Source organism: Anomaloglossus baeobatrachus, chromosome 5, assembly GCF_048569485.1.
Source record: "Anomaloglossus baeobatrachus isolate aAnoBae1 chromosome 5, aAnoBae1.hap1, whole genome shotgun sequence".
NCBI classification, from domain to species: Eukaryota; Metazoa; Chordata; class Amphibia; order Anura; family Aromobatidae; genus Anomaloglossus; species Anomaloglossus baeobatrachus.
In genome coordinates, this window is record NC_134357.1 from 271,452,891 (window position 1) to 271,474,468 (window position 21,578).

The 21,578-nt window shown below is 42.5% G+C and overlaps 1 protein-coding gene across 1 annotated transcript in view; it reads left to right on the top strand.

Moving 5' to 3' along the window:
- The window catches only part of LOC142311259 (uncharacterized), a 76,190-nt gene that overhangs the window by 4,669 nt on the left and 49,943 nt on the right, over window positions 1–21,578 (top strand). The window contains exons 2-7 of the mRNA XM_075349500.1: window positions 10,486–10,606; window positions 10,722–10,913; window positions 10,996–11,119; window positions 11,239–11,333; window positions 15,397–15,502; window positions 15,654–16,974. Of these exons, the coding sequence (XP_075205615.1) occupies window positions 10,529–10,606; window positions 10,722–10,913; window positions 10,996–11,119; window positions 11,239–11,333; window positions 15,397–15,502; window positions 15,654–16,974 (1,916 nt within the window). The 5' untranslated portion in view covers window positions 10,486–10,528. The remainder of the gene's footprint in view (window positions 1–10,485; window positions 10,607–10,721; window positions 10,914–10,995; window positions 11,120–11,238; window positions 11,334–15,396; window positions 15,503–15,653; window positions 16,975–21,578) is intronic.

Consider the following 21,578-nt stretch of genomic DNA (forward strand, 5'->3'; position numbering starts at 1 on the left):
CTCAGGGGACTATAAGGATTAGCAGTGCGATCGCTTGTTCATTTCTGTTGATCAGAGCTGCACAATTTTTCTCCCTTTGTTTCCTCTGTTAGCCACACATGTCTGCTGTTCAAATCCGCAGACGTGCAGGGATCACAGTCGGCTCACCGCAGCAGCCGGCGGTGATTATCCCAACTTGATTTAGGACGTACAGGTACGTCCTAGGTCGTGAAGGGGTTAAGGCTAGAGAACAACCTCTCTACAGTAACTTGGGTTAGAGGCAAAGTTGTAACCACATGGGCAACATCTCTAACAATTTCCGGGCATAAAGGAATTGCCTCATGCACAGTCAGTTTTGATGAACGGTTGAACTCTTCTACTTATTTGAGAGTTTTCTTGGGGCCCCTATATAGCAAACATATTCAAATAAACCCCAAAATTTTATAAAAAAACCCCCACCTTTTTATTAGTTTTTGCTAAAATCCACCCATAGACAAACAAATAACAATGGGTATCATAATTAGGCAATGTTATAGATATCCTCAATAATATAAACAACAGATATGGAAATCACCATTCCAAACCCAGGATGATCTGGTATTACCACTCCCACCAACCCCCGCCTGAAAAAAGTGGCCCTAAATTATTTATTATCTTAAAAGTATCTGAGGTGTTATTAATTGGGCTGGTGTTCTAGCCATCCATGGAGGCAAACAACCTTTCTTTGCCTTTTGGGATGGCTTCTAGTGAATTTGTAATGGTTAATGAGATTATTTATATCAGCTATTCTTACCTAACTATCTCTGATCTCCATTCCTTTCCTCCCTAATTTTCATCTGTGTCGTCCCATCGTAAGAATCTATGCAGTTATTGATGGCTAAATTGTGAACTGAATGTGAGGGGGGGTTGGCGGGAGTGGTAATACCAGATCATCCTAGGTTTGGAATGGTGATTTCCATATCTGTTATTTATATTATTGAGGATATCTACAACATTGCCTAATTATGATACCCATTGTTGTTTGTTTGTCTATGGATGGATTTTAGCAAAAACTAATACGAGGGGTTTTTTTGTTTTTTTTTTTTTTTAAATTCTGGGCTTTATTTGAATATATTTTCTTTTGATAGTAAGTGAAACCTTTTGCTGAAATATGGTCAATCTGTTTGCTATTGGAGTGGGATTCAACTACTCTTGCTCTTGGCCATCCTGTAGCCACTCATCCCAACTACTACCTCTGTCAGTTTTAGGCTATGTGCGCACTAGACCGTTTTTCCCGCGGATTTGCCCCGGAAATTTCTTGAGAAATGTCTGCAATCTTTGTGCAGACATTTCCCATGAAATTCAATGAGAAAAAAAAATAGCTGTGCGCACTGTGCGGATTTTTCTCAAGAAAATTTCTTGAGAAAATTTTCTCGAGAAACTTTCTTGAGAAAATGTGCATGTCCATTAATTTCCGCAGGTACCTGCGGTATTCCGGGGGTATTCCGCAGGTAGCAATGATGTGCGGTATACCACCGGAATAGCCGCGAATTACCTGCGGGAATGCTCATCGCTGCCTGCGGTTTTGCAGGAAGCGATGTCATTCTGCCAGGAAGAGGAAGCGGAGCAGAGTAAACACAGACGTCACACTCCCTGGACGCCGCACAGAAGCACTTCCTTGCGACCTCGAGGTGCCCGTGCAGTCTGTGTCCTGCTCCGGCCTCGCGGCTGCCTGCACTGCAGGGTGTCAGTGTCTGCCCGCAGTGTCAGCAGCCTGTCACGCTGCAGCGCAGGCAGACACTGACATCCTGCAGTGCTGTGAGCCGCGGGGATGACGATCGCTGCTGTCAGGAGGTGAGATCATTACCTGCTGTGACGATCTCCTGCCTCCTGACGTCAGCGCTGTCACTGCTGTCTATGCCCGTCTCGCGAGCGGCCCGAGACTGTCACTAGCGGTGACGTCACGGGCTCTCGCAAGACTTCTGCCAACGCGGCGGGCATAGAAGTCAGTGACAGCGCTGACATCAGCAGTACAGGAGATGATCACAGAAGGTAATGATCTCATCTATGCTCCTGAAGTCAGCGCTCGTCATCCCCTGCAGTGACCTGAGCTGACCTATTGATGTTAGCTCAGGTCACTGCATTGCTCTCCCAGCCAATGGGGAACATTCTGTTCTTCATTGACTGGGACAGCGACTATGGTATGGATCGCCGTGCCCCCCCCCCCCTTATTGGATTATGCCGGACGTGGAATTGATTGTGCTCTTTTCAATAAATTGGTTAAAGAGGGAATGTTTTGGGGAGTGTTTTTTCAAATAAAACTTTTTTTGTTGTCTATTTTTTAATTATTACTGACTGGGTTGGTGATGTCGGGTATCTGATAGACGCCTGACCTCACCAACCCCAGGGCTTGATGCCAGGTGACATTACACATCTGGCATCAACCCCATATATTACCCCGTTTGCCAACGCACCAGGGCGCGGGATGAGCTGGGGCAAAGCGCCAGGATTGGCGCATCTAATGGATGCGCCACTTCTGGGGCGGCTGCGGCCTGCTATTTTTAGGCTGGGGAGTGTCCAATAACAGTGGACCTCCCTAGTCTGAGAATATCAGACCCCAGCTGTCCGCTTTACCTTGGCTGGTGATCCAATATGGGGGGGACCCCACGTTTTTTGTTTTAAATTATTTATATAATTTAAAATAACAGCGTGGGGTGCCCACTGTTTTGGATTATCAGCCAAGGTGAAGCTGCCAGCGGTGGTCTGCAGGCTGCAGCCGTCTGCTTTACCTTAGCTGGCTACAAAAAATGGGGGGACCTCACGTCGTTTTTTTTTAATTATTTATTTATTTTATGGCTAAATACATGGTTAAGCACCCTTTAGTGCCACATGAAAGTCACTAAAGGGTGCCAGCTTAGAAAATGCAGGGAGGTGGAACATTATATAGGTTTTTCTCATCCATCTATCTATCTATCTATCTATCTATCTATCTATCTATCCCTTTATCTATCTATCTATCCATCTATCCATCTATCCATCTATCCATCTATCTATCTATCCATCTAGCTATCCCTCTATCTATCTATCTATCCCTCTATCTATCTATCTATCCCTTTATCTATCTATCTATCCCTCTATCTATCTATTCATCTATCTATCTATCCCTCTATCTATCTATCTATCTATTCATCTATTCATCTATCCATCTTTCCCTCTATCCATTATCTGTCTATCGATTATCTTTATTATTTATTGCAGGGACAAACCTGCGGTAAATCCGCGGCAAATTCGCGGCAAATCCGCGGCAAAACCGCATGCGGATTTGGTGCGGATTTTTCCGCAGGTCCGGAAATCTTTCACTGGCAGAAGTTTCTCAAGAAATTTTCTTGAGAAACTTCACATTTCTAGTGCGCACATAGCCTTAAGGTTTTTTTAGCGGTTGATCATCCAGCTATGTACGATGACTTGTGTCCACATACACAGCTGCCAGAAGAATTTTATTTTCTAATAGCAGTGTATCTCTCCGTTTCATTGAAGCAGAAATGCCATCTGCGATTAAACCTCTTCTTTGGGACAGGCAAAACAGCAAGTTCTTCCACTCCTTTATGAAAATGTTGAGAGATAAATCCTCAGCTTGTAATTTTTTAGTCACTGTAAATAGGTGATGAAGTATAGTAATTCCTTCAATTCAGCCACCTGTGTCCATTGACCTTCATTTAGTGTTACTTGAGGATTGGCTATGTCTACAAGAAATGGTTGCAGCTCAAGCAATCGCTCAATCATTAAATAAAGCGGGCTTTACACGCTACGATATCGTTAATGAATTATCATCGGGGTCACGTCGTTAGTGACGCACATCTGGCTTCATTAACGATATCGCAGCGTGTAACACTTATGTGCGACCTTGAACGATCACAAAAGCGATCAAAATCGTTTGCCGCGGAGAGGTCATCCTGAAACAAAAAATCGTTTTCTTCTCATTAGCGATGTTGTTCCTCGTTCCTGAGCCAGCATACATCGCTACGTGTGACACCGCAGAAGCGACGAACATCTCCTTACCTGCCTCCATCGGCAATGCGGAAGGAAGGAGGTGGGCGGGATGTTTACGTCCCGCTCATCTCCGCCCCTCCGCTTCTATTGGACGGCTGCCGTGTGACGTCGCTGTGATGCCGCGCGACCCGCCCCCTTAGGAAGCAGGCGGTTCGCCGGCCAGAGCGACGTCGCAGGACAAGTAAGTCCGTGTGACGGGGGTAAGCGAGGTTGTGCGACACGGGCAGCAATATGCCCGTGTCACACAACCGACGGGGGCGGGTACGATCGCTTGCGTTCTCGCTAGCGAGATCGCAGCGTGTAAAGCCTGTTTAAGTGCTGCCCCACCGAGTGGCATTATCAACAATTGCCCCTTTCCCAGCACGTCTCTTCAAGATGGAATCAATTTTAGGGGTTTTGACAGCAATAACCAATTTCCTCACTTTGCCAATCAGAGTTCCAGCATATCCCTCATGCAGACTATCTCTTATTGCCAGCTGCAGCTTGTGCACAACACAGCGCATGTGATAAATAGCAGAGAGATGTGAAGCAGCTTCAACAAGATCATCTAATTCTAAAGGATCATTCTGCTGTTTATTGAAAGTTTAGACTTGCTTAAGGCTATGTGCGCACTAGAAAAGTGATTTTTCTCAAGAAAATTTCTTGAGAAACTTCTGGGAGTTGAAGATTACCGCACCTGCGGTAAAAAAACGCACCAAAACCGTGGGAAAAACGCATGCGTTTTTGCCGCGGTTTTTCCGCAGGTTGGTCCCTGCGTTTTTTTTATGCTGAACTGCAATAAATAATATAGATAATAGATAGATAATCGATAGACAGATAATGGATAGAGGGAAAGATGGATAGATGAATAGATAGATGAGAGAGACCTATATAATGTTACACCCTCTGCATATTCTAAGCTGGCACCCTTTAGTGACTTTCATGTGGCACTAAAGGGTGCCTAGCGTTGTATTTAGCCGAAAAAATAAATAATTTAAAAAAAAATGACGTGAGGTCCCCCCATCTTTTGTAGCCAGCTAGGGTAAAGCAGACGGCTGCAGCCTGCAGACCACAGCTGGCAGCTTCACCTTGGCTGGTAATCCAAAACAGAGGGCACCCCACGCTGTTATTTTACATTAAATAAATAATTTAAAACAAAAAACGTGGGGTCCCCCCCATATTGGATCACCAGCCAAGGTAAAGCGGACAGCTGGGGTCTGATATTCTTAGACTAGGGAGGTCCACTGTTATTGGACACTCCCCAGCCTAAAAATAACAGGCCGCAGCCGCCCCAGAAGTGGCGCATCCATTAGATGCGCCAATCCTGGCGCTTCGCCCCAACTCATCCCGTTGCCCTGGTGCGGTGGCAAACGGGGTAATATATGGGGTTGATGCCAGATGTGTAATGTCTCCTGGCATCAAACCCTGGGGTTCGTGATGTCACGCATCTATCAGATACCTGACATCACCAACCCAGTCAGTAAGAAATAAAAAATAGACAACAAAAAAAGTTTTATTTGAAAAAACACTCCCCACATTCCCTCTTTCACCAATTTATTGACAAGAACAATGAAATCCGGGTCCGGCATAATCCAATAAGGGGGGGGATCCCACGACGATCCATACCATAGTCACTGTCCCAGTAAGTGAAGAACAGAAGGTTCCCCATTGGCTGGGAGAGTAATGCAGTGACCTGAGCTAACATCAATAGGTCAGCCCAGGTCACTGCAGGGGATGCCGAGCGCTTCCATCAGGAGGTTAGATGAGATCATTACCTGCTGTGATGATCTCCTGCAGTCCTGCCATCAGCGCTGTCACTGACTTCTATGCCCGCCGCGTTGTCAGCAGTATCGCGAGAGCCCGTGACGTCACCGCTAGTGACAGTCTCGGGCCGCGGGCATAGACTGCAGTGACAGTGGTGATGTCAGGAGGCAGGAGATCGTCACAGCAGGTAATGATCTCATCTCACCTCCTGACAGCAGCGCCTGTCATCCCCGCGGCTGCACGCACTGCTGTGTGTCAGTGTCTGCCTGCGCTGCAGCGTGACAAGCTGCTGATATTGCGGGCAGACACTGACACACTGCAGTGCAGGCAGCCGCGGGGCCGGAGCGGGACACAGACTGCACGGGCACCTGGAGGTCACACGGAAGCGCTTCTGTGCGGCGTCCAGGGAGTGTGACGTCTGTGTTTACTCTGCTCCTCTTCCTCTTCTGTCATAATGACATCACTTCCTGCAAAACCGCAGGCAGCGATGAGCATTACCGCAGGTAAATCGCGGCTATACCGGGGGTATACCGCACATCATTTGCTACCTGCGGTATACCCGCGGTATTTCGTGATTACATTACAGTGAATGGAGTGAAATACCGGGGGTATTCCGCAGGTACCTGCGGAAAAGAAGTGACATGCACATTTTCTCAAGAAATTCTTCACAAAGAATTTTCTTGAGAAAAAAACGCAGCATGCGCACAGCTTATTTTTTTTCCCATAGGTTTTGCTGGGAAATGTCTGCAGAAAGATTTCAAACATTTCTCAAGAAATTTCCGCAGCAAAACCGCGGGTAAATCCGCGGGTAAAACGGCCTAGTGCGCACATAGCCTTAAGACGTACTTACCATTTTCCTGTTCACTCTAGGGTCTCCAGCAGTTCTGAGATTATTGCAGGCATTCTTTGTGTCTTTGTTATTATCCTTATCTGTATAGGAGGAGCTTCAATACTTATATCATGAAGCTGAAGTGCAGCACAGATTCATCTCAACTAAAAGCTGAGATCCTTTGATCAGGATAGAACAGACATGGGACATTTCAAAACTTTCCCTGATTCTTATGAAAAAATATTAATCACATACTGCATTGAACCGCTCTACCTAATTTAGTATATATTTTAGGAGTTGGAGTCGGTTCATTTTATACCAAAATGGACTCTGATTCCAACAGACCACCATACCCAGCTAACCTAGATCTCAGGTTACCATTTTAATAATTGTCAGGCCTCTGTGATCACGTTGCGGGGAACCTGATCAGTTGCGAAAGGGAGTGCATTCCCTCTCACTGCCTCTTAAATGATGCAATCGCTATTAATCATGGCATTTAGGGGGTTAAACAGCCAGGGACGGCAAGGCACCGACCGTGGCTGTGACAGCTGGAGCTCGGCTATAGCTTACACCGGGCTCCCAGCGGCGATCGTGTGGGCACAGCTCCTGGGCCCGTGGGATCGCTCTGACGCAAGTTAAGTGACAACGGGAAAAAACATGTAAAAATGTAAAAAACATGTAAAAGTCCAAATCACCTTCCTTTTTCCCCATTAAAAACAAAGAAATAAAAACATACACATTTGGTATTGCTGCGTTCATTAAAGTCTGATCTATCAAAATAGCAAATAAATTAATCCGATCGGTGAACAGCTTAACAAGAAAAAAACAATCAAACAGCTAGATATACAGTTTTTCGGCCACCGCATCAACAGAAACAGAAATGGAATAGGGGATTAAAAGATCGATTATATCCATAAATGATATTGATAAAAATATTGGCTTGGGCGGTGAAAAAAAGGTATTGCACAGTGCCACGTCCTGCACAGCCGCCACGTCCTGCACAGCTCCATATCCCAAAATTTTTAAATGTTACAGCCCTTGGAATGGGGCAATATAGCAAAAATTTTGTAATTTCTCAGATTTTTTTTTTCACCCCTCAAATAAAATAAATATACCGTACATGTTTGGTATCTGTGTGATCGTACTGACCTGCAGAATCATATTGCCAGGTCTCTTTTTTTATTTTACCATAAAAACAAAACTGTAAATAAATAAAAACAAACAAACAATTATTGCCACACTTAAGTTTTTTGTTACTTTCCAGTACATCATGCAATAGACTGGATGGTGTTATAAAAAATAACTTGTCTTGCAAAGAATAAGCCCTCATTTGGCTATATCGAAAGAAAGATAAAAAAAGCTATGGCTGTTGGAATAAGTGGAGGAAAAATAAAAAGTGCCAAAATAAAAAAAATTGCTAGGTCCGTAAAGGGTTAAACAATGAAGAATATTCTAGAGGGTTTTTGTTTTTTTTTTTTTTTTGTTGTGTTTCGTCTAAAATGCTGGCAGAACACTCCAAAGACATCTTTTATAGTCTTCCTATTGACTTCCATTGTAAAGTATTACCGTAAGTGTTTTCCTAGCGGAAAACCCCTGAAGAATGGTGATTTTACTAATTTAAAGCCTAAAGACTCTAAAAATTCTGAATATATGAACAGCGAATAGTTTTCCCATACAGATTAACAAGACTGCTACACCGTGTGCGGAATTATTAGGCAAGTTGTATTTTAGAGGATTTTTTTTTTTCTTGATCAACAACTATGTTCTCAATCAACCCAAAAGACTCCTAAATATCAAAGCTTAATATTTTTGGAAGTTGGAGTGGTTTTTTTTTAGATTTGGCTATCTTAGGAGGAAATCTGTTTGTGCAGGTAACTATTACTGTGCAGAATTATTAGGCAACTTAATAAAAAACAAATATGTTCCCATCTCGATGGTTTATTTTCACCAGGTAAACCAATATAACTGCACAAAATTTAGAAATAAACATTTCTGACATGCAAAAACAAAACCCCAAAAAATTAGTGACCAATATAGCCACCTTTCTTTATGATGACACTCAGCAGCCTATCATCCATAGGTTCTGACAGTTGCTTGATCTGTTTACGATCAACATTGCGTGCAGTAGCCACCACAGCCTCCCAGACACTGTTCCGAGAGGTGTACTGTTTTTACTGTTTTACCTCCCTGTAGATCTTACATTTTATGAGGGACCACAGGTTCTCTATGGGGTTCAGATCAGGTGAACAAGGGGGCCATGTCATTATTTTTTCATCTTTTAGACCTTTACTGGCCAGCCACGCTGTGGAGTAGTTGGATGCATGTGATGGAGCATTGTCCTCCATGAAAATCATATTATTCTTGAACGATACCGACTTCTTCCTGTACCACTGCTTGAATAAGTTGTCTTCCAGAAACTGGCAGTAGGTCTGGGAGTTGAGCTTCACTCCATCCTCAACCTGGAAAGGTCCCACAAGTTCATCTTTGATGATACCATACCAGTACCCTACCTCCACCTTGCTGGCGTTTGAGTCGGAGTGGAGCTCTCTGCCCTTTACTGATCCAGCCTCTGGCCCATCAAGTGTCACTCTCATTTCATCAGTCCATAAAACCTTTGAAAAATCAGTCTTAAGATATTTCTTGGCCCAGTCTTTGGAAGAAGCTGTAGTGGGAGAGAAAGGCGCAATAGGATCTTACCCGATTTACATGGCAGAGGGAAAAAAGAGTAAAGCACTCACCTGGCTGGGTTGTGCCAGTCACAACCCCTTTGAAAACATGGATGAGTGCTTTGGTGGTCCAGCAGCGGCCCCGTGTCCGAGCAAAGGGTATCAAGGTGAAGACTGGAGGAAAACGGGTTTAAAACCGCGCTAGGAAACCACGAGCATGGATGTAAATGAAAATTATTCTTTTATTTAGATCATTCCAACGCGTTTCGGGGACTCATCTGCCTCCTTCCTCAGGGAAAAGAATCTCATTTCAGGATTCTTTTCCCTGAGGAAGGAGGCAGATGAGTCCCCGAAACGCGTTGGAATGATCTAAATAAAAGAATAATTTTCATTTACATCCATGCTCGTGGTTTCCTAGCGCAGTTTTAAACCCGTTTTCTTCCAGTCTTCACCTTGATACCCTTGGCCCAGTCTTGACGTTTTATCTTATGTTTCTTGTTCAAAGGAGGTCATTTTTCAGCCTTCCTTACTTTGGCCATGTTCCTGAGTATGGCACACCTTGTGCTTTTTGATAGTCCAGTAACGTTGCAGCTCTAAAATATGGCCAAAGTGGTGGCAAATGGCATCTTGGCAGCTTCACGCTTGATTTTCCTCAATTCATGGGCAGTTATTTTGCGCCTTTTTTGCCCAACACGCTTCTTGCGACCCTGTTGGCTATTTGCGATAAAACGCTTGATGGTTCAGTGATCACACTTCAAAAGTTTGGCAATTTCAAGACTGCTTCATCCCTCTGCAAGACATCTCACAATTTTGGACTTTTCAGAGCCTGTCAAATCTCTCTTCTGACCCATTTTGCCAAAGGAAAGGAAGTTGCCTAATAATTAAGCACACCTTATATAGGGTGTTGATGTCATTACACCACACCCCTCCTCATTACAGAGATGCACATCACCGGATTTACTTAATTGGTAGTTGGCTCTCAAGCCTATACAGCTTGGAGTAGGATGACGTGTATAAAAAGTATCATGTGATCAAAATACTCATTTGCCTAATAATTCTGCACACAATGTAGTCTTAGCTAGTTTCTTAGCACTTTTTACCTCTATTTCTTTTCCTCAGTAACACTGAATCACATTTGCAACAGGTTATAACAGCGAAAGGTTCTCTACTAAGTACTGTAGATATGTTTATGTCTGTGTTCTATTTTTATAACGATTTATGTTATATGTTTGCAACTAGTCTGTACGGGAGAGTCCTACATAGAGGAAATGAATTGCTGAGAATGGAGAAAGAGATTAATCACATGACCAAAAGCATCCTGGACCTTGCACTTGAAATCATCTATCTGCTGACTGGAGAGGTGAGGGTTTCTAGAGATATGTCACATAACCTCACTCTTAGTTGTTAGTACTTCCATTGCAAGCGGACACATGGTTGTTAAAAATGGATATTTCATTGTTTGTCTCCACACTTAGGATTACACAGTCGTAAAGAAGACTCCTGGTCAAGGTGTGACCACCAGCCGCTCTCATCATGTGTCAGGAGAATGGAGCAGGAGCCAGAGTCCCATCATGGAGCCTCTATATAACTACCTGATACCGGAGAGATTCAATGATCAGAAGATCCTGGATCTCACCAACAAGATGATTGAGCTGCTGACTGGAGAGGTGAGCGCTGCTGGGAATACTGGGACATTATACAGTAACACATGGGGAGATGTGTCTGGTGATGACCGTATCATTGTGTCAGGTTCCTATAAGGTGTGAGGATGTCACTGTCCATCTCTCTATGAAGGAGTGGGAGTATATAGAAGAACACAAGGATCTCTACAAGGACGTCATAATGGAGAAGCACGTGCCTCTGGAATCATTGGGTAAGAGTAGAGTTTTATTGATAGAAAAGGAAAGAGCAGTTTTGAAGGGCGCCTAGAAATATTGATAATCACATATCAAATATATGTTAAGACACAGTGTGTTTGTTGGTTTTTTAAAGATGGATCCAGTAACAGACATTTACCAGAAAGATGTGCCAATCTTTTGTGTACTCAAGATTCTGTAGAAGATAACTGTGAGCTTCAAGATGTTCAGGTAGCGAAACTGAGATCTCATGAAAATGTTACCTTTTCCCACCTTGTAGCATACATATATGGGTATAGCATGTGGTAGTTAAACAAGTTGTCCACTACTTTTAACATTGATGGCCTATTCATAGGACACCCAACACCCTTCCCAATCAGCTGTCCTTGGTCCCAGCAGCGGCAGCCTGTGGCTGGAAATGCTCAGTTCCGGGCCTGCTTCGTCTTCTGATAGCGGCTGGGTACTACACATCTACTTTCTATTGAATAAGCAGCAGATGTGTAGTACCTGCCCACATTAAAAGATAGAGCAGCTTTGGAACTGAGCATTTCCAGGTACAGGCTGGCGCTGCCAGCTCCGACAACAGCTGATCAGTGGGGCTGTAGGGTATTGGATCCTGGACAATCAGACATTGATGATATACCCTAAGGATAGGCCATCTATGTAAAAGTAGTGGACATCCTCTTTAAAGTAAGTGTTTTACACTACATGGATGATGGAGCCAACCCTATAAGCCAGATAAAACCCTTTAGATGCTGTTATCAACCATGACTGTGGAATGTAAGGATTTTAACAGAGAAAGTGGACTACCTCTATCAGCCAGTTGAGTCAGGCAATCAAATCAATGGCAACATAATTGCAGGGAACTTTTGGTTTGCTGGAGGTCCTGACAAAGACTCATGTCTGCTGAGGATGTCATCCTATTAGTTGAAAATTGATCATTAGGCTTAATATATAATTAGTGTAGCATATTCTGTATATTATCAGACAACCATATGTTTCTCTTTTCGTGGAACTTATAAACATTGTGGGGGAAAAAAGTGTTTTGAAATGTAAAACAAAAATTGAAATTAGGAACACATAAGAAAAGCTTTACATATAAGAAAAAATTACTAATGTACACATTTTTATTAGTGTATCTGTAATGAATCTAACTATTAATGATAGGTATTGCTATTTTCAGTTTGTCATGCTCCCCCACCCCCCCAAAAAAAAACCCAAAAAACATAATAAAAGATGATCAAAAAGTCATGTTTCTACTAATTGATACCGATGAAGTCCATAGGTTGTCCCTTTAAAAAATTTTTTTAAAAAAGTAGCCCTCATGCAGCTCCATGGACAGAAAAAAAAAATGTTACGGGTCTTGGAATGTGTCGACATTTTAAAACTTTTTTTGACATGGTAGCACTTGTTTTTTTTACTCTCCGGACAACCCTTCTTCCAAATGTCCCAAACATTTTGAAGGCGGCTTTATTACAGACAATGACTTTACACCTTTACCCCATTCCTCTGCTGTCCAATCCCTGTATTTTCTCTGACGAAGGCTCCTTCAGAATGTTTGGGAGATCTCAAAAAATGATTGTCCAGAGAAGAAAAGTTGAGTGCTACCATGAAGTTTTGTGCCACATCAGCAGTAAAGCATCCAGAGGCCATTCACATGTGGGGCTGACTTACAATTATGCCTACGTATTGCCTGATATATGAATGTTCTCTAAGAGCAACTTCTCCCAAGGATCCAGGAGCAATTTGGTGATGAACAGTGGTTTTTCCAGCACAATGGTGACCATGTTACAAGGCAAAAAAAGTGATAACTAAGTGACTCAATGAATAAAACATTAAAATTTGGGCTCCAAAGAAGCCAAAGCCCAAAGAAGTCAGGAAACTTCTCAGATCCCATATGACAACTTGTAGTCAATCCTCAAAAAGTGGATGGGTAAACAAAACACAGAAATTGGGATCAACTCCAAGCACCGATTGGACAAGAATGAGTTGCCAAAATTTGGCCCAGATACTGATATCAAACTGCCAGGACAAATTGCAAAAGTCTTGAGAAATAACCGTCAACACTATAAATATGGAGTCTGTGTAACTGTGATGTTTTATTGGAGAATATTCTATGAAGTGCTTAGAATCGTACTTCAGTATTTATAGAAACCGTTGGCTAAAAGATCCAAAGACATTGATGCGGCAAACTTTTTAAGAACCAAAATTTGTCAGTCTCAAAACTTTTGCCCATAACTAGATTGTATGTACCCCAAAATGTTGACATTAAAGAGGTACTTTGGGGAGATAAAAAAAAATCTTCCACGGTCCCTGCCCTCATAAACTATAAAGATAAGATGCCCAGTGCAGTTCTATTATCTTTACAATACCTTTGATTCAGTGTGACAGCAGCTGTTCTTTCTGCTCCCCCTCCCCTCTGGGACGTTACAGTACACATCTTGCTGCTTTCTGTTAGTAACAGTCAGTCTCCTGATGATAGTTGCTTCTGTGGTAACACAGAGGGAGTGGCCACATTCCCTGTTCTGGGACTGCAGAGAAACATTTGTTATCAGGAGACTGGCTGTTACTAACAGCAGGGAGCAGACCACATCCCTGATGTGTACTGTAACATCCCAGAGGGGAAGGGGAGCAGAAAGAGCAGCTCCTGTCACACTGAAATAAAGGTATTGTAAGAATAATTGAACTGCACTGGGCATCTTGGCTTTATAGTTTATGTGGGCAGGGATCATGGAAAAAATGTATCTCTCCGGAGTATCCCTTTAAAGGGAATCTGTTACCACTTTGATCTTTTTAAACTGTTAATATGGGCATTCAGGTTATAGAATGCTGATAATAGTCTTACCTTTTATATCTCATATCAGATGCCTTTTGTGGAAATATCTTTTATCACTTTATGTAAATGAGATGTTCCAGGCTATGGGGTGGGTGCTGCCTGGTAGAAAACTCCGCCTCCAGGGATTATTGTAAATAAAAAGGGTGTTACCAGTGTGATGGCCGCTCTCTGCTCTGTGTAGAGCTATATGTGATTATAATAATAATAATAATAATAATTTTTATTCATTTATATAGCGCTATTAATTCCACAGCGCTTTACATACATCAGGAACACTGTCCCCATTGGGGCTCACAATCTAGAGTCCCTATCTGTATGTCTTTGGAGTGTGGGAGGAAACCGGAGTACCCGGAGGAAACCCACGCAAGCACGGGGTGAACATACAAACTCCTTGCAGATATTGTCCTTGGTGGGATTTGAACCCAGGACTCCAGCGCTGCAAGACTGCAGTGCTAACCATTGAGCCAACGTGCCGCCCATGTATAACTGACACATCTGCAGATTCCTCTCAGCTTCAGCCTCCATCTCACAGGCAGACAATGTTGTAATAAAGCAGAGCTGTGTCAGCTGCAAAAAATGTGTTTGTAAGAAGTCAAATTTAATTTCTCCCGTTCTGTGTCGGTTACTTGTCCCACACTGGTAATGCCCCTTTTATACAATATTAGGGCTGGAGGCGGAGTTATCTTCCAGGCAGAATCCGCTCCATAGCCTGGAAGAGCTCATTTATATAAAGTGATAAAAGATGATTTATCCACAACAAGGCATCTGATATGAGACATGAAGGTATGGATTTTCTTCAGCATTCTATAACCTGTCTGTCCATATTAACAGTTTAAAAAGGTCAAAGTGGTGACAGATTCCCTTTAAAGAGTGTCTGTCAGTAGTTTTGACACCATAAAACTGTTGGCAATGTTTAAAAAAAAAAAATATAACATTGACTGTGCCTGCACAGAGAAGATGGGTTACTGAAGGATCCGTAACCTATCAATCTGTGATCGGAGGCCAGTGTTGGGTGGTAAAGTATAGCAGAGCTGCTGAGTGAAGTCCCGCCCCAAAAATAAGTTTCTGAAATGTCTCAACAAATTTCTACAAAAAAAGTATGAGTGTAATGGGCATTAAAGGAACATTACACTCATATCTTTAGTAAGGTGGTCCAATACCCTTCAGGTCCCCTCTAACTTGTGTTTTTGATGCAACCTGCCTTGTTCTCAACTTAGGTGTTTCCATTGATTTTTCTCTTTATAACCCTGTCAGGGGGTGATTTTGGTGGGGTCGAAAGAGCAAACTGACTTCCTTTAAAGAAATACTTCTTCTTTTTCCGGGAAAAACAAGCTCTTATTTGGCTATGTTTATGGAAACCTTCTAAATGTATCAGGCTGTTCCCTTTTGACAGTATTCTTAAACAGTAAAAGATCTAAAATATAAACAAAACTTCTATATGGGTTTTGTTTTGTTCAGGATGAAGATCTGATTCACATTAAAGTTGAAGTTACTGAGGAAGATGAGAATGACATGGTGACTAATGAATTTAAGGAGGAGGAAGACAATGTATATATCAACTCCGGTGAGTGAAGAGTATATTATGAGTACAGATATATCATCATTATGTTACAGTAGTATTATTGACTTCAATAACCTATTAATGAAATTATTATACTCTGATTCTATGTAGTGAAGCAGAAATGTAATTTCTTTTTTGCTTTTTCATTCGACAGGTCTATTGAGCACTACAGATACCGCAGGTGGACATCTGATTTTACCCCCAGATTGTAAAAGAATAGTTAATGACTTTACACAAGAATTTCAAGGACAACAATTTTTTCCACCTGATATATCCGCAATCCTGCCCAGTAGGAATCTGCTGTTTAATCCATGCGAGGAGAATTCACTGGAGAATTCATTTATTGTTGCACCAAGTACAGATCACAGAGAAGGGAAATATTACCCTTGTTCCGAATGTGGGAAGTACTTCAAAAATAGAGCAAATCTTCTTCGCCATCTAAGAACTCATACAGGAGAGAAACCTTTTCCATGTTCTGAATGTGGGAAATGTTTTACCCAAAAAAGTGGTTTTATTCAACATATGAGAATTCACACAGGGGAGAAGCCGTTTTCGTGTTCTGAATGCGGAAAACGTTTTAGGCTGAAGTCTACTCTTGCTCAACATCAAAGAATTCACTCAGGAGAAAAGCCATTTTCATGTTTAGAATGTGAAAAATGGTTTGCCAGAAAATCTGAACTTTTTAGACATGTGAGAGCTTATCACACGGACCATAAACTTTTTCTATGCACAAAGTGTGGAGAAAGCTTTTCAAAAAAATCGGATTTTATTCAACATCAAAGTATACATTCAGGAGAGAAGTGTTTTTCATGTTCTGAGTGTGAGAAATGCTTTACAAGAAAGTCTAACCTTGTAAAACACCAGAGAGTTCACACAGGGGAGAAGCCATTTTCATGTTCTGAGTGCGGGAAAAATTTTGCAAAAAAGTGTAAACTTGATAAACACCTGAAAATTCATGCTGGGGAGAAACCATTCTCTTGTTCTGAATGTGGAAAATGCTTCATGTTAAAGTTTAATCTTGTTACACATCAAAAAATTCATACTGGGGAAAAGCCATTTTCCTGTCCTGAATGTGGAAAATGTTTCTCTCGAAAGGCTAACCTTGTTGAACATCAGAGAATCCATATGGGGGTGAAAAGATTTTCCTGCTGTGTGTGCGGAAAACGGTTTTCACACAAAACAGCTGTTGTCCAACATGAGAGAAGTCATGTAGGAGAAAAACCATTTTCTTGCTTTGAATGTGGAAAATGTTTTACACGGAAAGCTAGTCTAGTTGAACATCGGAGTATTCACACAGGGGAGAAGCCATTTTCATGCTCAATGTGTGAAAAGAGGTTTTCACACAAATCAGTCCTTGTACAACATGAACGATCTCACATGGGGGAGAAGCCATTTTCATGTTCTCAATGTGGAAAGTGTTATACTCGAAAGGCTTACCTTGTTGATCATCAGAAAGTTTGCAAGTTTGAGAAGCCATCTGCATCCATGTGAGAAACTAGCTGCTGTCTGTAGATCTTCACTCAAATGTATTCATCAAAGCAACAAGGGATGATATTGATGTACTTCTTGACAAGCATAGATGGTTCATGTTAAGTATCATGAAAAATACTTAGCTATAATGCTCTAGAGGAAATAGAATGGTCTACTTAGAAATGTCACTTTGTTTGACTTGAAAGCAGAATGATTACTAGCACTGCTCTAACTTTTTTTTTTTTTTTTAACTAATGGAGTGATGCTTCTAATGTAAGTTCCCTGAGTCTAGACTTATACTCGCCTGACACAGTCTTCATCTTTTTCTACTGCCGATCCCGTCTGTCTCAGGCAGTTTGTGACCTACAATAACGCTCAAGTGTTTCATGGAGCGCATTGGAGATCACGCTTCAATTTAAGTCTATGAGAGCCTCGTTCTGGCTTTCATAGACTTGCATTGAGAACTCATGGTGTAACTTCTGACTTCCGGCCAGTCAGAAGTTGCAATATGGTGGGACCAGATCAGTGTCGATATTAAAAGGTGAATGAAAACGTCAGAGGGCGGAGGGAGAGTATAAGGCTGGGGCCACACGGGCACTACTGCGATCCCCTTGCATGAGACTCGGCTCGTGCTGGCAGTACAGCAGAGCCGAGTGTCATACCTGTGTCCTTGCAACTGAGGTCCGTTCGTGCGAGCAGACCTCAGCTGCGGGGGGCGGGCTGGCACTCAGGAGGGGAGGGAGGGATTTCTCTTCCTCTCTCCTGCATAGCCGGCTATTGCCATTCTCACACTGCACTAGCAGTACACCGGTGTACCGCGAGTGCAGTGCGATTTTTCTCTCGCCCCATTCACTTGAATGGGTGCGAGAGAAAGAGACTCAGCTTACAATCGCAGCATGCTGCGATTGTTTTCTCAGTCCGATTAGGGCGCTGACACACAGGCTAGAATTGGTCCGAGGGGAATGCGATGTTTTATCGCACTCCACTCGCACTGTTTTTCTCGCCGTGTGGCTTAGGCCTAAGACTGGGGCAGAGCCCTTACTTTAGAAGCACCACACCAACTCTCCTCCCACCCCCATGCTGGAGTGGTGCTTTAATCCTGAAGATCAAAATCTGTATATATCCATTATCTTCAGCTCCCATATTAAGTTTACAGTAAAGGGTGCTTTACACGCTGCGACCTTGCTAGCGATCTCGTTAGCGATGTGACACGCCAGATCGCAGATAAGATTTGCTGAGATCGCACAGAGGTCATTTTTTTTTAAACGCCGGTCACATGTGCGATCTCGACAAATCATATGTGCGATATGGCGTGTTACATCGCTAACGAGATCACTAGCGCTCTTTAGTATCAATCTCTGTTTTTGGTTTTATATATGTCTTACGTTATTGAAGTTCTACTATTTTTTTTTTTATTTAAACTATTCTTCCCAAGTTCTGGAACCAATTGGTCTTTTACAAAATACAATATATGGTCAAAAGTATGTGAACACTTTTTGAGTTGTTGAGATGTTTCAGCTACAGTCTTTGCAAACAGATGCATACAGTCATGTTATATCCATAGACAATTGTATATTTAATGTCGTTCACAGATTTAAAACATGGCATAGGCTGCTACCCTTGCCACAATTAAAATTGTAACATTTTCGATCCTGGTCGGCTATAGAATGGATAAAAAAAAGTCTACACACCCCTATTAAAATGGCAAGTTTTTGTCATGTAAAAGAATCATGCCAAGAAGAACCATTGTACATAATCTGTGCAAATCCATTGAGAAGAAAACTAAAATAATTTTGAGGGGCAAGATCAAAGTAACAAAACTAAAATAAAATTGTTGCATAAGTGTCATTATCCTCTTATAATTGGGAATGTAGTTGCATTCAGAATTAGCCCATCATTTAAATAGTAGTCAGTACACAGCGGCCATCATTTACAGTGATTCTGATTATCCCCATGTAAAGTTTAGCTGTTCTAGGAGGATTGTTTTTGAAGATATTTCCGCAGTTGCATTTTACACCAAAAGTCATGCACAGCTTACAACATAGCAAAGGTATCTAATTTTAAAAGTTATCAGTCATGAGAAGAGTAGAACATTTTTTGAAATACGTTAGATATACAATGGAATACTGTGAAGATAGTCATCAAGAAGTGGCTTAACGTTTACACAACAGTGACATTACCAAGAACTGGACGTCCCTCAAAAATAAATGAAAAGACAAGAAGAAAATTTGTCCAAGATGCTGCCAAGAGGCCTGCAGCTACATTAAAAAAGATGCAAGAATTTTTGACAATTATTTGTGTTTTTGACATAATCAAGAATATTTGGAATTGTTGTTGTCTGGGCTGTGTGATAGGGCAGCAAGATATAGTCTTTTCTGACGAAGAAAAACATCCAAGCCCAGCTATATGTTGTCAAAAGTGTGCCAAAAGCATGTGAAAAAAAACATTGGCCTGATGCGACCAATTTAGAACATTTTGTGCATAAGTCTAAAAGGTACGTTTGGCACACAGTCAACATTGCACAAAACCAAAAAACATCATACTCACAGAGAAGCATGGTGAAGACAACAATATGCTTTGGGGCTGCTTTTTCAGAATCTGGAACTGGGGCTTAGACAAGGTAGAGAACGGGTGGACATACCATCGATGCATATGTGTAGCCGCACAGAGGTTCAAAAGGTAAGAAGGCCCACTTCCGCCTCTAAATCAGCAAGCAGCATTTATCAAAGCCACAAAGAGGTGCCCATATACTGTTCTTGCCTAGGAGCTCGCCTCTGTGTGTGTCCGCCACTAGAGGAGATAATTATTAACAATTTCAAATATCAACTCAATTTTGCAACAAACCTTCAGGCTTCTGCTAAAAAGCTGAATATAAAGAGTAAGTTCACCTTTCACTACAACGATCCTAAGATTACTTCCAAATTAACAAGACAATGCGTGGGTGTGGCCTGACCTACAACTTAGGCAGGTGTGATCATTAAAGGGAACCTGTCACCTGTAAAAACGCTATTAACCAACAGATATGGAGTTAATCTGCAGGTTAATAGCGTTTGAATGTAGCCCAGTGCCTGCATATTAAATCCTACTTAATCCAACTAAGAGCTTTCCGGTTTCAGTCACGGGGGCTGCGCCGGCGTGGGTTCAGTCACTGCTCTGTATATGGAAAGCGCTGGCTGTAACCATGCCCCCGTACTGACTGACAACAGCTTAGCATTAGAGGAGGCTGTCAGTGCGAGAGGGGTGGTTACAACCACCGCTCTCCATACACAGAGCAGTGACTGAATCATTGCTGTCGCCCCTGTAATTGAAAGTGGAATGCAGCCAGGGAGATTAAAATTATTTTCCTCCCAGCAGTTAGGTTCAATGTACAGATTCCGGGCACTATTAACCTGCAGATTAACACCATACTTGCAGGTTTAGAGTGTGTTTGCAGAGGACAGGTTTCTTTTAAAGTGCGTAAGCTGCATAATTACTACGTCGAAGAGCACTATTCCAACATCTGGAAAGAGTCGGGTACGCGTTTGCTTGATCTGTTAGTCCAGAAGAAGAGGTGGAGGTGCCTGCCGAGGTCCAGAGGCACTGCATGCTATCGCAAAGCAGGAGACTATGAGCCTGCAAACGCCGCAGTCGGCAGTGAAGGGAGGTGAACGAAGGTGCCTGGCATTGATCTGAGGAAATAGCTCTGAAAGAAGTGACAAACTGCTCCAATGAGCCACCTACCTGGTGAGTGCGGTGGTGGCGGGTTTTCATCCTCGGCATGGGTTCCATCCTGGGAACGGGCTGACAAGCAGTGCAGAGGATAGCTGAGCTGGGATGCAGTGAGTGTCCGTGATTGCCGCACGGAGACAAGTCCGTTTTTTTCTGGCATTCTTGATGTCCCATCCGTGAAACACATACCAGAAAAACACGGACATTGAAAATAAAAAAAACATTTTTAACATTTTCTCCAGTGATGCTTGTCTCCGGCTTCTGCTGCTGCTTCAGAGCCGGCTCATTATGGTATGCATATTCATGTATGCAGGAGCAGCCAACCCGGAAGTAGCTGCAGCAGGAGGTGGAGACACAGCAGAGCCGAAGAGTTCAGCACCACGGACAGCAGGAGCGGCGACAGGTGAGTTTATTGCCATGTGCAATCACGGATCGCACATGGACAACCTACGTGTGCTGTGAATCACGGCACACGGAGGGGCATATGCATTTTTTTACACGTCAGTGAAAAACGTCTGTGTTTTTCACTGATGTGAAACAGGCTTAATATAGAGCACAGAAGTGAGAAGAGGAGCTCTGCTTTCTCTCTCCCCTGCCCTGTTGATTAAAGAGTTGAAGGTGACTTGTTTGGAGGTCCCACACTTCGCCTCACCTGCCATTTTGAATTACAGTATTGAAGAGATTAATTTGAGAGTGGAGACTTGACCTGTATTCATTAAATAGGACATCAAGATCAGCTGCTATCAATGGAAAATCAACTGGGTAGAGGGAGATTCCCTGCAGATACTAGTTAGTAGTACAATCTGTTTACCAAGTGTTAAAGTAAAGTGAAGTTTAGGGGAAAATATAATAACACCTCTCAGCTGCTCTACCTCTGGGTACCCATCAAGACGAGAAGAGT